The sequence below is a fragment of the Taudactylus pleione genome, unplaced genomic scaffold (assembly GCF_031769625.1).
Source record: "Taudactylus pleione unplaced genomic scaffold, aTauple2 ptg001222l, whole genome shotgun sequence".
Taxonomy (NCBI): Eukaryota; Metazoa; Chordata; class Amphibia; order Anura; family Myobatrachidae; genus Taudactylus; species Taudactylus pleione.
Genome location: NW_028285622.1, coordinates 417224 through 439762, shown reverse-complemented (window position 1 = coordinate 439762; position 22539 = coordinate 417224). Strand labels below are relative to the sequence as shown.

Genomic DNA, 22539 nt, shown 5'->3' with positions numbered 1-22539 from the left:
GGGCTGGAGTGTGAGGGAAGGAGCAGGGTGATGGAGGAGAGGATGTAGCTGATGTGTGAGGAAAGGAAGGTGATGGAGGAGAGGATGTAGCTGGAGTGTGAGGGAGGAATGATGATGGAGGAGAGGATGTGGCCAGTAACTGATCATCCATTAGACAGTCTGCAGTGTCGAGTGCCAACCCTCCCTATTGGGGCATAGCCTAATAACAATCATGGACAAGTATGAGATGCACCCAGCTCTCCCAGTACTCTCAGCGTCATGACACTGCACCATTGTCAGATGTCGGTGTAGAGGAGCTGGAAGGGACTACAAAGATGAAGCAGAGCACATAGGACAGTTTGACGCTAAGTAGTTAATACTAATAATAATAACAAGTATGATGCTGTATTGGTTTTGTGAGCTGGTATTTTGGGATAGACAGGAGTGGGTGGAGGGGGGTGGGAGTATGTGAGTCGCACGGCTGTAGGGGTCATTGTATTGTTAGGAGAAGGGACACTCATTATGCTGACAACGTAAATATAACACCTGGAGGATGAGTAACACTCAGTGACAGTGTCATTGTGAGTAAGCAGAATGGAGGGGTGGTGAATTATAAAGTTGACCACAGGATGGAGACACCTGCCATAGGGCTGGTACAAGTTTCGATGGTACAATGATGGTGGCGTATAAAGATACACCGACTCTGCACATTTGGCCGAACAGATGTACACAAGGTAAGGAGTTTGTAGTGGCATTTGCATAAACTCGCAGACGGGCGACCGGAATTATACGCTGCTGCGCGTACTTTTGCGCTCAACTTAGAGTCAGCCCCTCAATGTCTCCCTACAGTACAAGTTATCTAAAATATCTTCAGCATCTGAAATGTATACTTAGTCACATATGTATATTATGTACACAGGTTTATTATGTACACAGCTTAAGTGCTCCTTACGGTACATTTTGATACAAGTCCTTTGACATGTAACGGTGTCTGATCTCAGTGGGATGTCTACGTGTCACACGTGTGGTTCCATCGATGTTTAATGAGAGCTGACTGATAACGAAATGTCTTGTCACACACGGCGCACTTAAAGGGCCTTTCTCCTGTATGAATCCGCTGGTGAACCACCAGGTTAGATTGCTGACTGAACTGTTTGCCGCATTCGGCACATGTATACGGCCGCTCTCCGGTGTGTATTCTGCGATGGACTGTCAGTTTTGACATTTTGATAAAGCACTTGCCACACTCGGTGCACGTGTACGGCCTGTCTCCCGTGTGCGCTTTCCTGTGCTCTGTTAGATGGGACCATTGGATGAAGGTCTTGTCACATTGGGAGCACTTGAAAGGCCACTCCCCAGTGTGTGTCCTCAGGTGGACAACAAGCTTAGACTTCTCCAGGAAGCATTTGTCGCACTCACGGCAGGGATACTGCTTGTCCAGAGGCAGGAGGGCTCCTAAATATTGACTCAACGGAGACCAAGGTAGTGTAGTGTCCTCACCCTCCATGATATTTGGACCAGTCACGAGATTGGCCGTCGGTGACACCATGGTGAGAACTCTACACTCCGTACTGTCAGACAGAGTATCACAACGGGTGGTACTAAGGTCTAGTGGTGGCATTGCCTCCTCCTGGGATGTCCTTTTGTCCAAGTCTAGATCCATTTGTGGTTGTGGATCGTGGATTTTCAGATGGAGTTTAAGATTAGATTGTTGACTGAAGGCTTTACTGCACAGAAAACACTTATAAGGCTTCTCTCCAGTATGCGTTCTCTGGTGGACTACAAGAGCATAGTGGTAACTAAAACTCTTCTCACAGTCATTGCATTTAAAGGGCCTCTCTCCGGTATGAGTCCTCTGGTGAACCACAAGGTTGGACTGCTGGCTGAAGCTCTTGTCGCACTCTGTGCATTTATACGGCTTTTCTCCGGTGTGAATGCGGAGGTGTACAATGAGCTTGGACATTTTGATGAAACTCTTCTCGCACTCAGTACACTGGTATGGCCTGTCCCCGCTGTGGGTTCTCTGATGCTCCACAAGATTTGACGGGTAGTGGAACGCCTTATCACACTGGTCGCACTTATGTGGCTTCTTCCCGGTGTGGATTCTCAAATGCTCTGTTAGGTGCGACCTCTTGGTGAAACTTTTCCCACACTCCGTGCACTTGAACGGTTTTTCCCCAGTGTGCGTTCTGTGGTGTTCGATCAGCTTGGATTGCTGGTTGTAACTCTTCTCACACATTGTGCACTTGAACGGCCTTTCCTCTATGTGACATTTCTTGTGGACGACCAGCTGGGACCTTTTCATGAAACTCTTCCCGCATTCAAAGCATTTGAAGGGCCTCTCGCCGGTGTGTGTCCTTTGGTGCAGAGAAAGGACCGACAAGTTACTAAAGGTTTTATCACAGTTACTACACTTGAATATTCTACCCGTGGGGTGAATGGGCTGCGGGGCAACCACAGCAATTTGATGTTTCACCACATCACTCGTGTCTCCATCCTGAACCTTCTCCTGACCATGGCTCTGCTTGTGGGCTGCAAGGTGGGACCAGCTGCCAAACACCTTCTTACACTGTGTACAGGGATGAGCCTTCCTGCTCAGCGGAGGTCTCCTGTGTTCACATGTACCGTCTCCATTCATTGGACATTCCGGACAGCGGTAAGGAACAATTTGGTGGTCCCTTCCGGCTTCCTCTTTCCATGTCCGCTTCTCTGCGACGCCTTGTAGCTCCAGCTCTGAAATGACAAATCTGTAATTCAAGGCACCACCTCCAATATTTACCACAAATAATTTTACATCATAATCCACTTCTTAGGTCAAAGGAAAAAAAAGAGTCCAAGGACAATCAGAGTTTCTGCTTAAATAGTAGGAAAAAGGAAAAAAACACTTTTTCCTAAATTGTAGACATGCCTCCTAAAATTATTAAGGGTTGAGATGTGCAATAAATGGTCCCTTACCCAATTGGACTGCCGTGTAATGTATGATACATGTGTCATCTCCAGTAAATAGCCTTCGTGGGGGAGAGGCCTGGTGATACTGGTATCCTACGAAAAATATAAAACTTTTATTGTATATGATATATGTCACAATAGAACACCAATAATTGACACCAATCTGAAATGACTTATCATGATGTTATTAATTAGGATAGAAGCACCTAGATAATTGTCTCCGATATTCATCACCAGATAATCCAAGTTGACTCTATAATAATAAAATGTATAGCAGAAACACAAACCTCTAATACTGCATTGTATAAGACACAATGTGATAGCCTCTACTCTATACCTAGCTCCTTACCCAATCACAGCACAGCCTCCATTCTGTACCTAGCTCCTTACCCAATCACAGCACAGCTTCCACTCTGTACCTAGCACCTTACCCAATCACAGCAAAGCCTCCACTCTGTACCTAGATCCTTACCCAATCAGTATGGCCTCCACTCTATACCTAGCTCCTTACCCAGTCACACCACAGCCTCCACTCTATACCTAGCTACTTACCCAATCACACCACAGCCTCCACTCTATACCTAGCTCCTTACCCAATCACACCACAGCCTCCATTCTGTACCTAGCTCTTTACCAAATGACAGCACATTCTCCACTCTGTACCTAGCTTCTTACCCAATCACAGCACATTCTCCACTCTATACCTAGCTTCTTACCCAATCACACCACAGCCTCCATTCTGTACCTAGCTCCTTACCCAATCACAGCACAGCCTCCAATCTATGCCTAGCTCTTTACCAAATGACAGCACATTCTCCACTCTATACCTAGCTTCTTACCCAATCACAGCATATTCTCCACTCTATACCTAGCTCCTTACCCAATCACATCACAGCCTCCATTCTGTACCTAGCTCTTTACCAAATGACAGCACATTCTCCACTCTGTACCTAGCTTCTTACCCAATCACACCACAGCCTCCATTCTGTACCTAGCACCTTACCCAATCACAGCACATTCTCCACTCTATACCTAGCTTCTTACCCAATCACACCACAGCCTCCATTCTGTACCTAGCTCCTTACCCAATCACAGCACAGCCTCCACTCTATGCCTAGCTCTTTACCAAATGACAGCACATTCTCCACTCTATACCTAGCTTCTTACCCAATCACAGCATATTCTCCACTCTATACCTAGCTCCTTACCCAATCACATCACAGCCTCCATTCTGTACCTAGCTCTTTACCAAATGACAGCACATTCTCCACTCTGTACCTAGCTTCTTACCCAATCACACCACAGCCTCCATTCTGTACCTAGCACCTTACCCAATCACAGCACATTCTCCACTCTATACCTAGCTTCTTACCCAATCACACCACAGCCTCCATTCTGTACCTAGCTCCTTACCCAATCACAGCACAGCCTCCACTCTATGCCTAGCTCTTTACCAAATGACAGCACATTCTCCACTGTATACCTAGCTTCTTACCCAATCACAGCACAATCTCCACTCTATACCTAGCTTCTTACCCAATCACACCACAGCCTCCATTCTGTACCTAGCTTCTTACCCAATCACACCACAGCCTCCATTCTGTACCTAGCTCTTTACCAAATGACAGCACATTCTCCACTCTGTACCTAGCTTCTAACCCAATCACAGCACATTCTCCACTCTATACCTAGCTTCTTACCCAATCACACCACAGCCTCCATTCTGTACCTAGCTCCTTACCCAATCACAGCACAGCCTCCACTCTATGCCTAGCTCTTTACCAAATGACAGCACATTCTCCACTCTATACCTAGCTTCTTACCCAATCACAGCATATTCTCCACTCTATACCAAGCTCCTTACCCAATCACATCACAGCCTCCATTCTGTACCTAGCTCTTTACCAAATGACAGCACATTCTCCACTCTGTACCTAGCTTCTTACCCAATCACACCACAGCCTCCATTCTGTACCTAGCACCTTACCCAATCACAGCACATTCTCCACTCTATACCTAGCTTCTTACCCAATCACACCACAGCCTCCATTCTGTACCTAGCTCCTTACCCAATCACAGCACAGCCTCCACTCTATGCCTAGCTCTTTACCAAATGACAGCACATTCTCCACTCTATACCTAGCTTCTTACCTAATCACAGCATATTCTCCACTCTATACCTAGCTCCTTACCCAATCACATCACAGCCTCCATTCTGTACCTAGCTCTTTACCAAATGACAGCACATTCTCCACTCTGTACCTAGCTTCTTACCCAATCACACCACAGCCTCCATTCTGTACCTAGCTCCTTACCCAATCACAGCATATTCTCCACTCTATACCTAGCTCCTTACCCAATCACATCACAGCCTCCATTCTGTACCTAGCTCTTTACCAAATGACAGCACATTCTCCACTCTGTACCTAGCTTCTTACCCAATCACACCACAGCCTCCATTCTGTACCTAGCACCTTACCCAATCACAGCACATTCTCCACTCTATACCTAGCTTCTTACCCAATCACACCACAGCCTCCATTCTGTACCTAGCTCCTTACCCAATCACAGCACAGCCTCCACTCTATGCCTAGCTCTTTACCAAATGACAGCACATTCTCCACTCTATACCTAGCTTCTTACCCAATCACAGCATATTCTCCACTCTATACCTAGCTCCTTACCCAATCACATCACAGCCTCCATTCTGTACCTAGCTCTTTACCAAATGACAGCACATTCTCCACTCTGTACCTAGCTTCTTACCCAATCACACCACAGCCTCCATTCTGTACCTAGCACCTTACCCAATCACAGCACATTCTCCACTCTATACCTAGCTTCTTACCCAATCACACCACAGCCTCCATTCTGTACCTAGCTCCTTACCCAATCACAGCACATTCTCCACTCTATACCTAGCTTCTTACCCAATCACAGCACAGCCTCCACTCTATACCTAGCTTCTTAAGCAATCACAGCACAGCCTCCATTCTATACCTAGTTCATAACCCAATCACAGCACATTCTTCACTCTATAGGTAGCTCCTTACCCAATCACAGCACAGCCTCCATTCTATAATTAGCTCCTTACCCAATGACAGAACACTGTCCAGGTTCTCCTGCATGACCTGCTTGTAAAGCTCTTTCTGCCACTCCTCTAGATGGCGCCATTCATCCTCTGAGAAATACACCGCCACCTCGTCAAAGGACACGGGGACCTGGAACAGGCAGCATAAATGACTGCAGATTACGCAGTAGGTGTTGTAAGAGAGTGCAAGCTTGGACGCACGAGTCAGCCTCAGTAATCCTTTTAATGTATAAAAGTCTGCTATTGTGCATTTAGCAGGTATTGTATGATGGTCTCATATCTAGGTGTCCATCACTGGCACAGGATGCAGAAGACATCAATCCCATTTCACTGACATAGAAGTTGGCCGTAATTACACTTCCATCGTGTGCATATGACTAAATCCTGTAAGCCGGCTTGTACACGTCTATGTAACTGCACAGAACCTTCCCATACGCCAGTGGTTCCCAAACTGTGCCTTGGGACACTTGCAGGAGTGCCTCAGGTTGGTGGTCTAGCACCAAATCAAACTATTTATGGTAAATGTAATGTAAATATGTGGACAAACAGAAGTGCAAACCTGTCCTCACCACATAACTGACCCTAAGGATGACAGGTCAGCACATCCCTGTCCCCACCACATAACTGACCCTAAGGATGACAGCACATCCCTGTCCTCACCACATAACTGACCCTAAGGATGACAGGTCAGCACATCCCTGTCCTCCACCACATAACTGACCCTAAGGATGACAGGTCAGTACATCCCTGTCCTCACCACATAACTGACCCTAAGGATGACAGGTCAGCACATCCCTGTCCCCACCACATAACTGACCCTAAGGATGACAGGTCAGCACATCCCTGTCCCCACCACATAACTGACCCTAAGGATGACAGGACAGCACATCCCTGTCCCCACCACATAACTGACCCTAAGGATGACAGCTCATCCCTGTCCCCACCACATAACTGACCCTAAGGATGACAGGTCAGCACATCCCTGTCCTCACTACATAACTGACCCTAAGGATGACGGTACAGCACATCCCTGTCCCTACCACATAACTGACCCTAAGGATGACAGGTCAGCACATCCCTGTGCCCACCACATAACTGACCCTAAGGGTGACAGGTCATCACATACCCGTCCTCACCACATAACTGACCCTAAGGATGAGAGGTCAGCACATCCCTGTCCTCACCACATAACTGACCCTAAGGGTGACAGGTCAGCACATCCCTGTCCATCACCACATAACTGACCCTAACTGACCCTAAGGATGACAGCTCATCCCTGTCCCCACCACATAACTGACCCTAAGGATGACAGGTCAGCACATCCCTGTCCTCACTACATAACTGACCCTAAGGATGACGGTACAGCACATCCCTGTCCCTACCACATAACTGACCCTAAGGATGACAGGTCAGCACATCCCTGTGCCCACCACATAACTGACCCTAAGGGTGACAGGTCATCACATACCCGTCCTCACCACATAACTGACCCTAAGGATGAGAGGTCAGCACATCCCTGTCCTCACCACATAACTGACCCTAAGGGTGACAGGTCAGCACATCCCTGTCCATCACCACATAACTGACCCTAAGGATGACAGGTCAGCACATCCCTGTCCCCACCACATAACTGAGCCTAAGGATGACAGGTCAGCACATCCCTGTCCTCACCACATAACTGACCCTAAGGATGACAGGTCAGCACATCCCTGTCCCCCATCACATAACTGATCCTAAGGATGACAGGTCAGCACATCCCTGTCCTCACCACATAACTCACCCTAAGGGTGACAGGTCAGCACATCCCTGTCCCCACCACATAACTGACCCTAAGGGTGACAGGTCAGCACATCCCTGTCCCCACCACATAACTGACCCTAAGGGTGACAGGTCAGCACATCCCTGTCCCCATCACATAACTGACCCTAAGGATGACAGGTCAGCACATCCCTGTCCCCACCACATAACTGACCCTAAGGGTGACAGGTCAGCACATCCCTGTCCCCACCACATAACTGATCCTAAGGGTGACAGGTCAGCACATCCCTGTCCCCACCACATAACTGATCCTAAGGGTGACAGGTCAGCACATCCCTGTCCCCACCACATAACTGACCCTAAGGATGACCGGTCAGCACATCCCCGTCCCCACCACGTAACTGACCCTAAGGGTGACCGGTCAGCACATCCCCGTCCCCACCACATAACTGACCCTAAGGATGACCGGTCAGCACATCCCCGTCCCCACCACATAACTGACCCTAAGGGTGACAGGTCAGCACATCCCCGTCCCCACCACATAACTGACCCTAAGGATGACAGGTCAGCACATCCCCGTCCCCACCACGTAACTGACCCTAAGGGTGACAGGTCAGCACATCCCCGTCCCCACCACGTAACTGACCCTGAGGGTGACAGGTCAGCACATCCCCGTCCCCACCACGTAACTGACCCTAAGGATGACAGGTCAGCACATCCCCGTCCCCACCACGTAACTGACCCTAAGGGTGACAGGTCAGCACATCCCCGTCCCCACCACGTAACTGACCCTAAGGGTGACAGGTCAGCACATCCCCGTCCCCACCACGTAACTGACCCTAAGGGTGACAGGTCAGCACATCCCTGTCCCCACCACATAACTGATCCTAAGGGTGACAGGTCAGCACATCCCTGTCCCCACCACATAACTGATCCTAAGGGTGACAGGTCAGCACATCCCTGTCCCCACCACATAACTGACCCTAAGGATGACAGGTCAGCACATCCCCGTCCCCACCACGTAACTGACCCTAAGGGTGACCGGTCAGCACATCCCCGTCCCCACCACATAACTGACCCTAAGGATGACCGGTCAGCACATCCCCGTCCCCACCACATAACTGACCCTAAGGGTGACAGGTCAGCACATCCCCGTCCCCACCACGTAACTGACCCTAAGGATGACAGGTCAGCACATCCCCGTCCCCACCACGTAACTGACCCTAAGGGTGACAGGTCAGCACATCCCCGTCCCCACCACGTAACTGACCCTGAGGGTGACAGGTCAGCACATCCCCGTCCCCACCACGTAACTGACCCTAAGGATGACAGGTCAGCACATCCCCGTCCCCACCACGTAACTGACCCTAAGGGTGACAGGTCAGCACATCCCCGTCCCCATCACGTAACTGACCCTAAGGGTGACAGGTCAGCACATCCCCGTCCCCACCACGTAACTGACCCTAAGGGTGACAGGTCAGCACATCCCCGTCCCCACCACATAACTGACCCTAAGGGTGACAGGTCAGCACATCCCCGTCCCCACCACATAACTGACCCTAAGGGTGACAGGTCAGCACATCCCTGTCCTCACCACATAACTGACCCTAAGGATCCTAAGGATGACAGGTCAGCACATCCCTGTCCCCACCACATAACTGACCCTAAGGGTGACAGGTTAGCACAATTTACTTCACTTTACTACTTCACTGCAGTTTTAAAAAATTCTAGACAACAAACTTTTGACTGCCGTGAAAACAATGGGCACTGTGATTCAAAAAAGTTTGGGAACCACTGTCCTATGCTATTATCAGCGCTCTGGCTCCAGCCCTTGGTGCAAGAAATCAGATGGATATCTGGGCCTAATTCAGACCCGGTCTCGCTACAAAGGGGGCGTGCTGTCGATGGTGAGTGACAGCATGCCCCCTTTGGTGGGCGTGCCGTGGGCGTGGCTGGCCAGACGGAGGCGTTCCCATGGGAACGCCTACTGTCTGGGGCCGGCCCCACTGACATCACTTGTGACATCACTCTGATAGAGCCAAAAGCACTCCAGGGCTTGCAGAAACAAGACCCTACCACAAGGGTCTCGTCGCAAGCCCGATGGTCGCGATGGGGCTCTAAAAATTCAGAGGGACAGCCCTTATTCGGACCCGCTCGCGAGCGCTGAGCGCTCGCGAGTCGATTTTGGTCCACTGCGCATGCGCACGAGGGAGCCGGCTTCGCCGTGCGCATGCGCGAGACCTGGATAGCGACGGCCAAGCCGTCACTCCGGGTCTCGCTACAAAGGGCGTGCTGTCGATGGTGAGTGACAGCACGCCCCTTTTGGTGGGCATGCCGGGGGCGTGGCTGGCCAGACGGAGGCGCACCCATGGGAACGCCTACCATTTGGGGCCGGACCCACTGACATCACTAGTTATGTCAGTGGTAGTGCTCTCGGCTCTGACAGAGCCGAAAGCACTCCAGGGCATGCGGCAGATGAGACCCTACCACAAGGGTCTCGTCGCAAGCCCGATGGTCGCGATGGTCAGGAAGCCGCTCAAAAAAAACAGAGGGACAGCCCTGATTCAGAGCGAGCGCTCTGTCAGAGCGTCAGGCTCTGAATCAGGGCCTCTGTGTGCAGACCACTCAGCAATCCCATCTACACCGGTCTACAGCCCTCACTCAGCTTACCCTACGTGCAAGCACCCCGTTGTCACCCAGTTACCCCCATTTAGCCACAACTGCAGACGTAACGCAAATGTGTATGACTAGAATCACCTGTAGATGCGCATACTGAAATACGAATTACGCGCAGAGCCAAAGATAGCAGGATCCTTCTGCAGAGCAGACTTGTGTGTAACTGCCTCGCCCCTAACACTGTGTAACTGCACCATCCCTAACACAGTGTAACTGCACCGCCCCTAACACTGTGTAACTGCGCCGTCCCTATCACTGTGTAACTGCGCCGTCCCTATCACTGTGTAACTGCGCCGTCCCTAACACTGTGTAAGTGCGCCGTCCCTATCACTGTGTAACTCCACCGCCCCTATCACTGTGTAACTGCGCCATCCCTATCACTGTGTAACTCCACCGCCCCTAACACTGTGTAACTGCACCATCCCTATCACTGTGTAACTCCACCGCCCCTAACACTGTGTAACTGCACCATCCCTATCACTGTGTAACTGCGCCATCCCTATCACTGTGTAACTCCACCGCCCCTATCACTGTGTAACTGCGCCATCCCTATCACTGTGTAACTCCACCGCCCCTAACACTGTGTAACTGCACCATCCCTATCACTGTGTAACTCCACCGCCCCTAACACTGTGTAACTGCGCCGTCCCTATCACTGTGTAACTACGCCGTCCCTATCACTGTGTAACTGCGCCGTCCCTATCAGTGTGTAACTGCGCCGTCCCTATCACTGTGTAACTCCACCACCCCTAACACTGTGTAACTGCACCATCCCTAACACTGTGTAACTGCGCCGTCCCTATCACTGTGTAACTGCGCCGTCCCTATCACAGTGTAACTGCGCCGCCCCTAACACTGTGTAACTGCGCCGTCCCTATCAGTGTGTAACTGCGCCGTCCCTATCACTGTGTAACTCCACCACCCCTAACATTGTGTACCTGCACCGTCCCTATTAGTGTGTAATTGCGCCGTCCCTCACACTGTGTAACTGCGCCGTCCCTATCACTGTGTAATTGCGCCATCCCTAACACTGTGTAATTGCGCCGTCCCTAACACTGTGTAACTGCGCCGCCCCTATCACTGTGTAACTGCGCCGCCCCTATCACTGTGTAACTGCGCCGCCCCTATCACTGTGTAACTGCGCAGCCCCTAACATTGTGTAACTGCGCAGCCCCTAACATTGTGTACCTGCGCCGTCCCTATCAGTGTGTAACTGCGCCGTCCCTAGCACTGTGTAACTGCGCCGTCCCTAGCACTGTGTAACTGCGCCGTCCCTAACACTGTGTAACTGCGCCATCCCTATCACTGTGTAACTGCGCCGTCCCTATCAGTGTGCAACTGCGCACCGTCCCTAACACTGTGTAACTGCCCCGTCCCTAACACTGTGTAACTGCCCCGTCCCTATCAGTGTGTAACTGCGCCGTCCCTAACACTGTGTAACTGTGCCGTCCCTAACACTGTGTAACTGCCCAGTCCCTAACACTGTGTAACTGCCCAGTCCCTATCAGTGTGTAACTGCACCGTCCCTAACATTGTGTAACTACTGTGCCGCCCCTATCACTGTGTATTTGCGCCGTCCCTAACGCTGTGTAACTGCGCCGCCCCTAACGCTGTGTAACTGCGCCGCCCCTAACGCTGTGTAACTGCGCCGCCCCTATCGCTGTGTAACTGCGCCGCCCCTAACACTGTGTAACTGCGCCGCCCCTAACACTGTGTAACTGCGCCGCCCCTAACACTGTGTAACTGCGCCGCCTCTATCACTGTGTAACTGCGCCGTCCCTATCAGTGTGTAACTGCGCCGTCCCTATCACTGTGTAACTGCTCCGCCTCTAACACTGTGTAACTGCGCCGTTCCAAACACTGTGTAACTGCACCGCCCCTGTCATTGTGTAACTGTGCCGCCCCTGTCATTGTGTAACTGCGCCGCCCCTGTCATTGTGTAACTGCACCGCCCCTGTCATTGTGTAACTGCGCCGCCCCTGTCATTGTGTAACTGCGCCGTCCCTCTCAGTGTATAACTGCCCCGTCCCTGTCACTGAGTAACTGCGCCGTCCCTGTCACTGTGTAACTGCGCCGTCCCTGTCACTGTGTAACTGCCCCGTCCCTGTCACTGTGTAACTGCCCCGTCCCTGTCACTGAGTAACTGCGCCGTCCCTGTCACTGTGTAACTGCGCCGTCCCTGTCACTGTGTAACTGGCCCGTCCCTATCACTGTGTAACTGCGCCGTCCCTAACACTGTGTAACTGTGCCGTCCCTAACACTGTGTAACTGCCCAGTCCCTATCAGTGTGCAACTGCGCACCGTCCCTAACACTGTGTAACTGCGCCGTCCCTATCACTGTGTAATTGCGCCGTCCCTATCAGTGTGCAACTGCGCACCGTCCCTAACACTGTGTAACTGCCCCGTCCCTAACACTGTGTAACTGCCCCGTCCCTATCAGTGTGTAACTGCGAGCGTCCCTATCAGTGTGTAACTGCACCGTCCCTAACATTGTGTAACTGCTGTGCCGCCCCTATCACTGTGTATTTGCGCCGTCCCTAACACTGTGTAACTGCGCCGCCCCTAACGCTGTGTAACTGCGCCGCCCCTAACGCTGTGTAACTGCGCCGCCCCTAACGCTGTGTAATTGCGCCGCCCCTAACACTGTGTAACTGCGCCGCCCCTAACACCGTGTAACTGCGCCGCCCCTAACACCGTGTAACTGCGCCGCCTCTATCACTGTGTAACTGCGCCGTCCCTATCAGTGTGTAACTGCGGCGTCCCTATCACTGTGTAACTGCTCCGCCTCTAACACTGTGTAACTGCGCCGTTCCAAACACTGTGTAACTGCACCGCCCCTGTCATTGTGTAACTGTGCCGCCCCTGTCATTGTGTAACTGCACCGCCCCTGTCATTGTGTAACTGCACCGCCCCTGTCATTGTGTAACTGCGCCGCCCCTGTCATTGTGTAACTGCGCCGTCCCTAACACCGTGTAACTGCGCCGTCCCTAACACTGTGTAACTGCGCCTTCCCTATCACTGTGTAACTGCACCGTCCCTATCACTGATTATTGGAAACGGGTCCTGTATGATTGCACGCAGAGCGGCAGCAGACTGTACGTGATTGACAGTCTTGCTGTTTGAGGGTGGGGTGGGGGCGGTGGGAAGAGGCCAGAATCTCCGTCAGCATCTGCGATGGCCGTCCTGCATAACCCCAGGCCCACTCAGCCAGCCAAGGATCACGCGGACTATCCTATACTGCGTCCACGCAGATCGGATCATCAATACATATAGGAGGCATAATTGCAAGGACAGAATTGCAAAGCTGCTTACACGCACACTGCTGACTCAGGGCCTGATTCAGAGCCGGACGCTCTGACCAGAGCGCTCGCTCTGAGTCAGGGTCCTCCTACCTCAACTTGGAGCGGCCTCTTGGACGCTCGCATAGCTGTGGGTTACCACCCACAGCTATAGCGAGCGTCCATGATGCTCCCTCGAAGCCGGCTCCCTCGTGCGCATGCGCAGTGGACCAACATCGACTCGCTTGCGAGCGCTCGCGAGCGGGTCCAAATCAGGGCCGTCCCTCTGAATTTTTAGAGCCCCATCGCAACCATCGGGCTTGCGACGAGACCCTGCGGTAGGGTCTCGCTGGCGCAAGCCCTGGAGTGATTTTGGCTCTATCAGAGCCAAAATCACTCCCACTGACATCACTAGTGATGTCATTGGGGCCGGCTCCAGACGGTAGGCGTTCCCATGGGAACGCCTCCGTCTGGCAGTCACGCCCCCGGCACGCCCACCAAAGGGGGCGTGCTGTCAGTCATCATCGACAGCACGCCCCCTTTGGTGCGAGACCCCAAGTAACAGCTTGGCTGTCGCTATGTGGGTCTCGCGCATGCGCACGACGGAGCTCCCTCCGTCGTGCGCATGCGCATTAGGGCACCATCGACCCGCTTGCGAGCGTCCTGCGCTCGCGAGCGGGTCTGAATTAGGCTCTCAGCCCATAGAGAGGGGCTTCCCATGGCTGCCGGCTTGTCGCAGAATATCGCCAGCTGGGTCCGTACATAATGACACATCTGTATTTCTGTTCAGCCCATGAGAACCACCAATGCGGGTGCAGGAGGACATACAAGGGTCCCACACACTAAAGTCACATTTGGATTACACCCTCCATGACCTGAGACATTCCTGTTCCTCTCCCAGGATGCTGCACTCAGCCCTCATTCTGCTCTCCTGTGACTCCTTGCAGCAAGGTGCAGCAGAGTCTGGTATAAAAGATTGATCGACAGTAAAATGATCGGCAATCAATAAGTCGATACCAATTTGTCACGTGCAATAGGTCAACATTGCAAAAGGTCGACAAGATTAAAAGGTCGATGGGTTCAAGCTGTCGACACAAATGGTCAACATTTTTTTTTTATTTAACACTAATCTTAACCCTGACCCTCCCCCAAGTGCATAACCCTGACCATCCCCCTGAGTGCATAACCCTGAACCTCCCCCTAGTGCATAACCCTGACCCTCCCCCAAGTGCATAACCCTGACCCTCCCCCAAGTGCATAACCCTGACCCTCCCCTGAGTGCATAACCCTGACCCTCCCCCTAGTGCATAACCCTGACCCTTCCCCTAGTGCATAACCCTGACCCTCCCCCGAATGCATAACCCTGACCCTCCCCTGAGTGAATAACCCTGACCTTCCCCCGAGTGCATAACCCTGACCCTCCCCCGAGTGCATAACCCTGACCCTCCCCGAGTGCATAACCCTGACCCTCCCCCGAGTGCATAACCCTGACCCTCCCCCTAGTGCATAACCCTGACCCTCCCCCTAGTGCATAACCCTGACCCTTCCCCAAACCTTATCCTCACCTTAAAAAAATAAATATGTTGACCATACGTGTGGTGGCCATTTGAACCTGTCGACCGTTTGCACTGTCAACTTTTTGCCAGTTGTCCTTTGTCCATGTCGACCTATTGCATGTCGACTATTTGGTGTTGAACTATGGACTGTCGACCTTTTTATTGTCGATCTTCTATCCAGATACTGTTGAAGCCGCCTTATGTAAAGTGAATTGTCTGCTTTTAGCTAGACCAGGAGTAAGCAACCTGCAGCATTCCAGCAGCTGTGGAACTATACGTCCCAGCATGCCCAGCCACAGGTTTCGCATGTCCTAACTGTGGCAGGGTATACTGGAATGTGCAGTCTCACAGCAGCTAGACATTGATCAGCACAATTTGCCTTACCTACAGATACATGAAAAGAACGCTGTGCGTCACACCAGGAATATCTCACATGGCTCGTACACATGGGAACGCTGTGCGTCACACCAGGAATATCTCACATGGCCCGTACACATGGGAACGCTGTGCGTCACACCAGGAATATCTCTCATAGCCCGTACACATGGGAACGCTGTGCGTCACACCAGGAATATCTCACATGGCCCGTACACATGGGAACGATGTGCGTCACACCAGGAATATCTCACATGGCCCGTACACATGGGAACGCTGTGCGTCACACCAGGAATATCTCACATGGCCCGTACACATGGGAACGCTGTGCGTCACACCAGGAATATCTCACATGGCCCGTACACATGGGAACGCTGTGCGTCACACCAGGAATGTTTCACATGGTCCGTACACATGGGAACGCTGTGCGTCACACCAGGAATGTTTCACATGGTCCGTACACATGGGAACGCTGTGCGTCACACCAGGAATATCTCACATGGCCCGTACACATGGGAACGCTGTGCGTCACACCAGGAATATCTCATATGGCCCGTACACATGGGAACGCTGTGCGTCACACCAGGAATATCTCACATGGCCCGTACACATGGGAACGCTGTGCGTCACACCAGGAATATCTCATATGGCCCGTACACATGGGAACGCTGTGCGTCACACCAGGAATATCTCACATGGCCCGTACACATGGGAACGCTGTGCGTCACACCAGGAATATCTCACATGGCCCGTACACATGGGAACGCTGTGCGTCACACCAGGAATATCTCACATGGCCCGTACACATGGGAACGCTGTGCGTCACACCAGGAATATCTCACATGGCCCGTACACATGGGAACGCTGTGCGTCACACCAGGAATATCTCACATGGCCCGTACACATGGGAACGCTGTGCGTCACACCAGGAATATCTCACATGGCCCGTACACATGGGAACGCTGTGCGTCACACCAGGAATATCTCAAATGGCCCGTACACATGGGAACGCTGTGCGTCACACCAGGAATATCTCACATGGCCCGTACACATGGGAACGCTGTGCGTCACACCAGGAATATCTCACATGGCCCGTACACATGGGAACGCTGTGCGTCACACCAGGAATATCTCGTATGGCCCGTACACATGGGAACCTTGTGCGTCACACCAGGAATATCTCACATGGCCCGTACACATGGGAACGCTGTGCGTCACACCAGGAATATCTCACATGGCCCGTACACATGGGAACGCTGTGCGTCACACCAGGAATATCTCAAATGGCCCGTACACATGGGAACGCTGTGCGTCACACCAGGAATATCTCACATGGCCCGTACACATGGGAACGCTGTGCGTCACACCAGGAATATCTCACATGGCCCGTACACATGGGAACGCTGTGCGTCACACCAGGAATATCTCACATGGCCCGTACACATGGGAACGCTGTGCGTCACACCAGGAATATCTCACATGGCCCGTACACATGGGAACGCTGTGCGTCACACCAGGAATATCTCACATGGCCCGTACACATGGGAACGCTGTGCGTCACACCAGGAATATCTCATATGGCCCGTACACATGGGTCGATCAGACCACGATCAGATATCGAACATCCAGCAATATGCACCAATCCCCTAACGATGAACAATCGGGGGTCCCTAGAACAAACAGGCTAACCTGGCCGATATCGACAAACCGTGCCCGCGTATTGACCATCACTTGATCACAATATCATTTATATCGTTCTTTTAAGTTGGACCCTGTGTATGTACCATAAGAAGCACAATCTCTACACCAGCCTGCTCATTTAGGTACCTTGTCTCGCACCGCTCTAATTCAGCGTTCTGGTTGATTGAAGTTTTAGGGGCATATGTATTATTAAATATGTTCTGACCTTCAAAATGAAGACTCCTTATCGCAGCATATCCAGTAAGGAATCTTTTTTTTTTGGTCGGGGGTCTGTATTACTGTAAAGTGGGCGAGATCACGTACTCCCAGGTTTGTACCCGGCCATGTTGCTGAGCATTTATCTAAATGTACTTGTGTATTCTGTGCACTCTCCGGGGTGTAATGACCTCTAAGATGAAATACAAATTATATAAGTTACAAATGACCATTATGCTTCTTATTTTCATTCCTTCTGTTGTGGTCTCCGATGGATATCTCACCCTCAGATAAGTCAGAGGACTGGGAGGACTGGGAGACCTGAGCCGGATTTCTTCCTCTGACCAGTTTGGCTCCGAGGCCCTGGGAGCTGTATCAGTGCTGGAATCTATCTGCCCCATATGGAGGAAAGTGTATTGTAGGAAATGAGGGATCTATGGAGGAAAGTGTATTGTAGGAAATGAGGGATCTATGGAGGAAAGTGTATTGTAGGAAATGAGGGATCTATGGAGGAAAGTGTATTGTAGGAAATGAGGGATCTATGGAGGAAAGTGTATTGTAGGAAATGAGGGATCTATGGAGGAAAGTGTATTGTAGGAAATGAGGGATCTATGGAGGAAAGTGTATTGTAGGAAATGAGGGATCTATGGAGGAAAGTGTATTGTAGGAAATGAGGGATCTATGGAGGGAAGTGTATTGTAGGAAATGAGGGATCTATGGAGGAAAGTGTATTGTAGGAAATGAGGGATCTATGGAGGAAAGTGTATTATAGGAAATGAGGGGTCTATGGAGGAAAGTGTATTGTAGGAAATAAAGAATCATCGTCGCCATTGGGAGATCAATTTCATAGAGGTGGAGAAATATCCGACCTGAAGGATTGAAATAAGAAGCATAATAATTTGTAATTCATCTCAGAGGTTATTACACCCCGGATGCTGCACACAATACACAAGTACTTTTTAATATATTAACATTTGAGGTGTTGTGACCACCTCGGCGTATTGGGTGTCGCACTTTTGTGTTGGAGCGCTTGGATCTCTATATATATATTATTTATGTTGGTGGGTATGTATGTATGGACAGACTGTATGTTGCTAGTTTCTGAGGATTTCCCACAAGTTAGCGTTAGTAAATATGATCCATAATGAGAAATGTGAATAACCCCATCCCATAGGGAGTGACACCACCACCAGTGGCGACCACCTGCACAATGCCACCACGTAATAATTACTATTAGGGACGGGCATCGCATGTTCCGGGGTCCGATTCCCAAACGATACAGGCATTGCGCTATATCGGCAGGATCAATAATTACCGTGTTTGCACCATCGGATAAGTGTTCTGCGGGTATCCAGAGAACTTGTGCAAATTAGCAATTAGAAATAAAAAAAATTTGATTGCCACCCAAGTAAATGTACCCACATGGATCCAATAGATTGATATGGGCTCGCCGATCGTTCATCCCTAATATAGATCGCTGGATCAGGCACGCCGATCGCCCATCCCTAGTATAGATCACTGGATCAGGCACGCCGATCGCCCATCCCTAGTATAGATCGCTGGATCGGGCTCGCCGATCGCCCATCCCTAGTATAGATCGCTGGATCGGGCTCGCCGATCGCCCATCCCTAGTATAGATCGCTGGATCAGGCACGCCGATCGCCCATCCCTAGTATAGATCACTGGATCAGGCACGCCGATCGCCCATCCCTAGTATAGATCACTGGATCAGGCACGCCGATCGCCCATCCCTAGTATAGATCGCTGGATCGGGCTTGCCGATCGCCCATCCCTAGTATAGATCGCTGGATCGGGCACGCCGATCGCCCATCCCTAGTATAGATCGCTGGATCAGGCACGCCGATCGCCCATCCCTAGTATAGATCGCTGGATCGGGCACGCCGATCGTCCATCCCTAATATAGATCGCTGGATCAGGCACGCCGATCTCCCATCCCTAGTATAGATCACTGGATCAGGCACGCCGATCGCCCATCCCTAGTATAGATCGCTGGATCGGGCTCGCCGATCGCCCATCCCTAGTATAGATCGCTGGATTGGGCAAGCCGATCGCCCATCCCTAGTATAGATCGCTGGATTGGGCAAGCCGATCGCCCATCCCTAGTATAGATCGCTGGATCGGGTTCACCGATCGCCCATCCCTAGTATAGATCGCTGGATCGGGCACGCTGATCGCCCATCCCTAGTATAGATCGCTGGATCGGGTTCACCGATCGCCCATCCCTAGTATAGATCGCTGGATTGGGCTCGCCGATCGCCCATCCCTAATATAGATCGCTGGATCACTCAACAGCATAATTTGCTATGTATGGAAGAGGAACATTTGAAAAGCAAAAAATAAGTTGAATTCAAATTCGCTATACACGCCATGCTGGGGATTGTAGTGCTCCCGTGCCCGCAGCGACTATACTGCATGTTACGCAATTACAAATTTCCTTCTCAGCGCCCAAACATCCCTGGAAAGTAACATTACGTGTCGGCAGCTGGTGTAGATGTACAGTCTGTGTCATCCATAAAGGGGTTAATAGAACTCACTGTCCCCAGTGCTGCGCTGAGCGTCATGACACAGGAATCCTGAGCCTAGAGACACCGCAGATCCAGAGACGCTCTCAGAGACCTCCGCCAGGTCAGAAGGAGAGACAGGAGACAGCCTGCAGAGACTGTGCTGTACCATTGTACCCTGAGCAGCCCAGTACTCCTATACTCTGCCCTCTGTCACATGACTGACTGCTTCCTACTGCCTGCCAGAACTACAACTCCCACAAGGCCTTGCAGGCTGATCAATCCTGATGTGCAGATGAGGATGGGCCCAGTACATGCTGGGGGAGGGGATAATCTCCCCCTGCATAACAGGAATGGAGGCAGGAAGGGGGGTAACAGGGGCATTTACTCTCCTGGGCTGCAGACTGCGCATAGTCCTGGATTACTGGGATTAAACAGGGACAAGCACAATACGTGTACATACATAGCCGCTGAGGGGGAAATTAGCTGCTCCGCAGATCTGATGGGGTTCTGTAAACCATTCGCATTGTCCATTTGTTCTAAGGCCGCTTGTATCTGGCCAATCAGAAGGGGAGGAATCACTAATATGTAATGAATGAGGAGGTAGATACTGTAACACACGGGAATCTCTTATGGGAAAATACTATTTTATTCATACTGTATATAATTAGGGGAAAATATCATCTATTTATTTTTTATATAATAAAATAATTATATAATATAATACTATTTATTAATTATGTTTAAAGGGCAATATTACTTATTAATTGGTGATTATTTATTTTATGAAAGGGGAAGAATTTATTATTTTATGGCTACATACATGGTGCCCACATCATAACATAATAAATGCTTCCCTGCCATTAAAAAAAAATAAAAAATTTTAAACACCATTTAACAATAAAGGTGCATACCGTACTTGCCTACCCTCCCGATTTGGTCGGGAGCCTCCAGAAAATCGATATTGTTTATCGTTCACTTTCTGAGTTAAAACGATGAACGATTATCGTTCATGCGTGTTCACGTTTGTAGTTTGTAGTTCAGTCAGACTGACCAACTCAACGATTCTCATTAAGGGAACTTACAAAAATCGTTTGTAGTTCAAAAAAATCGTTCTTTACATTTAGTAAATGAACGATTTTAGTAAACAATTATCGTTAATTTTTCCCTTGAAAAAGTGAACTAAAATCGTTCATTTACAACATCGTTTTGTGTGTATGCAGCTTCAATTTTGCCCCTTGAACATAGGCCCTCATTCAGACCCACTCGCGAGTGGCTGTCCGCTCGCAAGTGGGTCGATGGTCTGCACTGCGCATGCGCACGACGGAGGGAGCTCTGTCGTGCGCATGTGCGAGACGTGCCGAGTGAAGGACTTTCCTTCGCTCGGAGTGTCTCATCAAAGGGGGCGTGCTGTCGATGTTGACTGACAGCACGCCCCCTTTGGTGGGCGTGCCTGCCAGACGGAGGCGTTCCCAAGGGAACGCCTACCGTCTGAAGCCGGCCCCACTGACATCACTAGTGCTGGTATCAGCCCTTCTCCTGGTGCCGGAGCCGCGGCTGGGATAATATACTAATGCTGGTATCAGCCCTTCCCCTGGTGCGGGAGCCGCGGCTGGGATAATATACTAATGCTGGTATCAGCCCTTCTCCTGGTGCAGTACCCGGCATCTGACTGTGCGAGCCCAGAGCTGCCCACTCTCTGTCTCAGCACGCAGTAATACCGTCGGTGACTCTGGACACGCCATTATTGGCACACTATCATGTGCGCCATCGCCACTCGCAGCAGCCCTATGGCAGACGCGGTGTCTCTGACTGTGGCCTCTGTGGCTGCAGCGCTGCGTCTGAGAACGCAGCTGCTATCACTGACACGCCCGCGATGCTCCCATAACGCGCTCATGGAACAATTATTTTTGCGTTTACTTCTGGCTACCAACCAGTCACTGACCAGGAACAAATCACTGCGCCGCCCCAGTTCTGTTACCGCCTCTCCCCACAGGCGTCATTGGGGATTTCAATACTTTCCGCACACGCGCAGTACCAGACAATCGCTCAGCCATGTGACCATCGGAAGTGCGTTCATATTGTGTGCGCCTCAGAATCAGCCCCTATAAGTGTATAGTGATTCCTCTTCTTCTGATTGGCCAGACAGCTCGTACAGCAGCGTTTTCAGCTTCTCCATAACTGCTTCAGTACATCTGGGGTATCCCATGGCCTGATTCAGATTTGGGAATAGAGTAAGATAGAGCCAGTAACTCTGCATTTTGGTAGCACCGTGCTGCACTGCAGCATTTGTGGGCTACATGCAAAAGCAGCCAGTATTTACCCTGCATGCAAAAATAAATGTGCTGTGTTTGCACCCCTTACATTGCAACCTGGTTTGTCCAGGTGCAGAGTTACTAGTCCTCCTCCCTGAATCGGGCCCTGTAATGTCAGCAACACCGCCAGGATTTGTACATGTG

The 22539-nt window shown here is 50.9% G+C and overlaps 1 protein-coding gene across 1 annotated transcript; it reads right to left on the bottom strand.

Moving 5' to 3' along the window:
• Positions 1–561: 561 nt before the first annotated feature.
• On the bottom strand, positions 562–20317 carry LOC148451009 (uncharacterized). The gene is made up of 4 exons (XM_088462393.1): positions 20114–20317; positions 6023–6149; positions 2935–3021; positions 562–2712 (listed from the first exon to the last, which is right to left on the bottom strand). Exons 1-4 carry the CDS (start codon positions 20138–20140, stop codon positions 989–991), a joined length of 1965 nt encoding a protein of 654 aa, XP_088318519.1. The 5' UTR covers positions 20141–20317; the 3' UTR covers positions 562–988.
• Between the last annotated feature and the right edge of the window lie 2222 nt (positions 20318–22539).

Coding starts and splice junctions, on each gene's coding strand:
- LOC148451009 (XM_088462393.1), bottom strand. CDS start 20,140: ATGACGCTCAGCGCAGCACTGGGGACA. Junction 6,150..20,113: donor TCAGCGCAGCACTGGGGACA/GTGAGTTCTATT, acceptor TGCCTGTTCCAG/GTCCCCGTGTCCTTTGACGA. Junction 3,022..6,022: donor GGACAGTGTTCTGTCATTGG/GTAAGGAGCTAA, acceptor TATTTTTCGTAG/GATACCAGTATCACCAGGCC.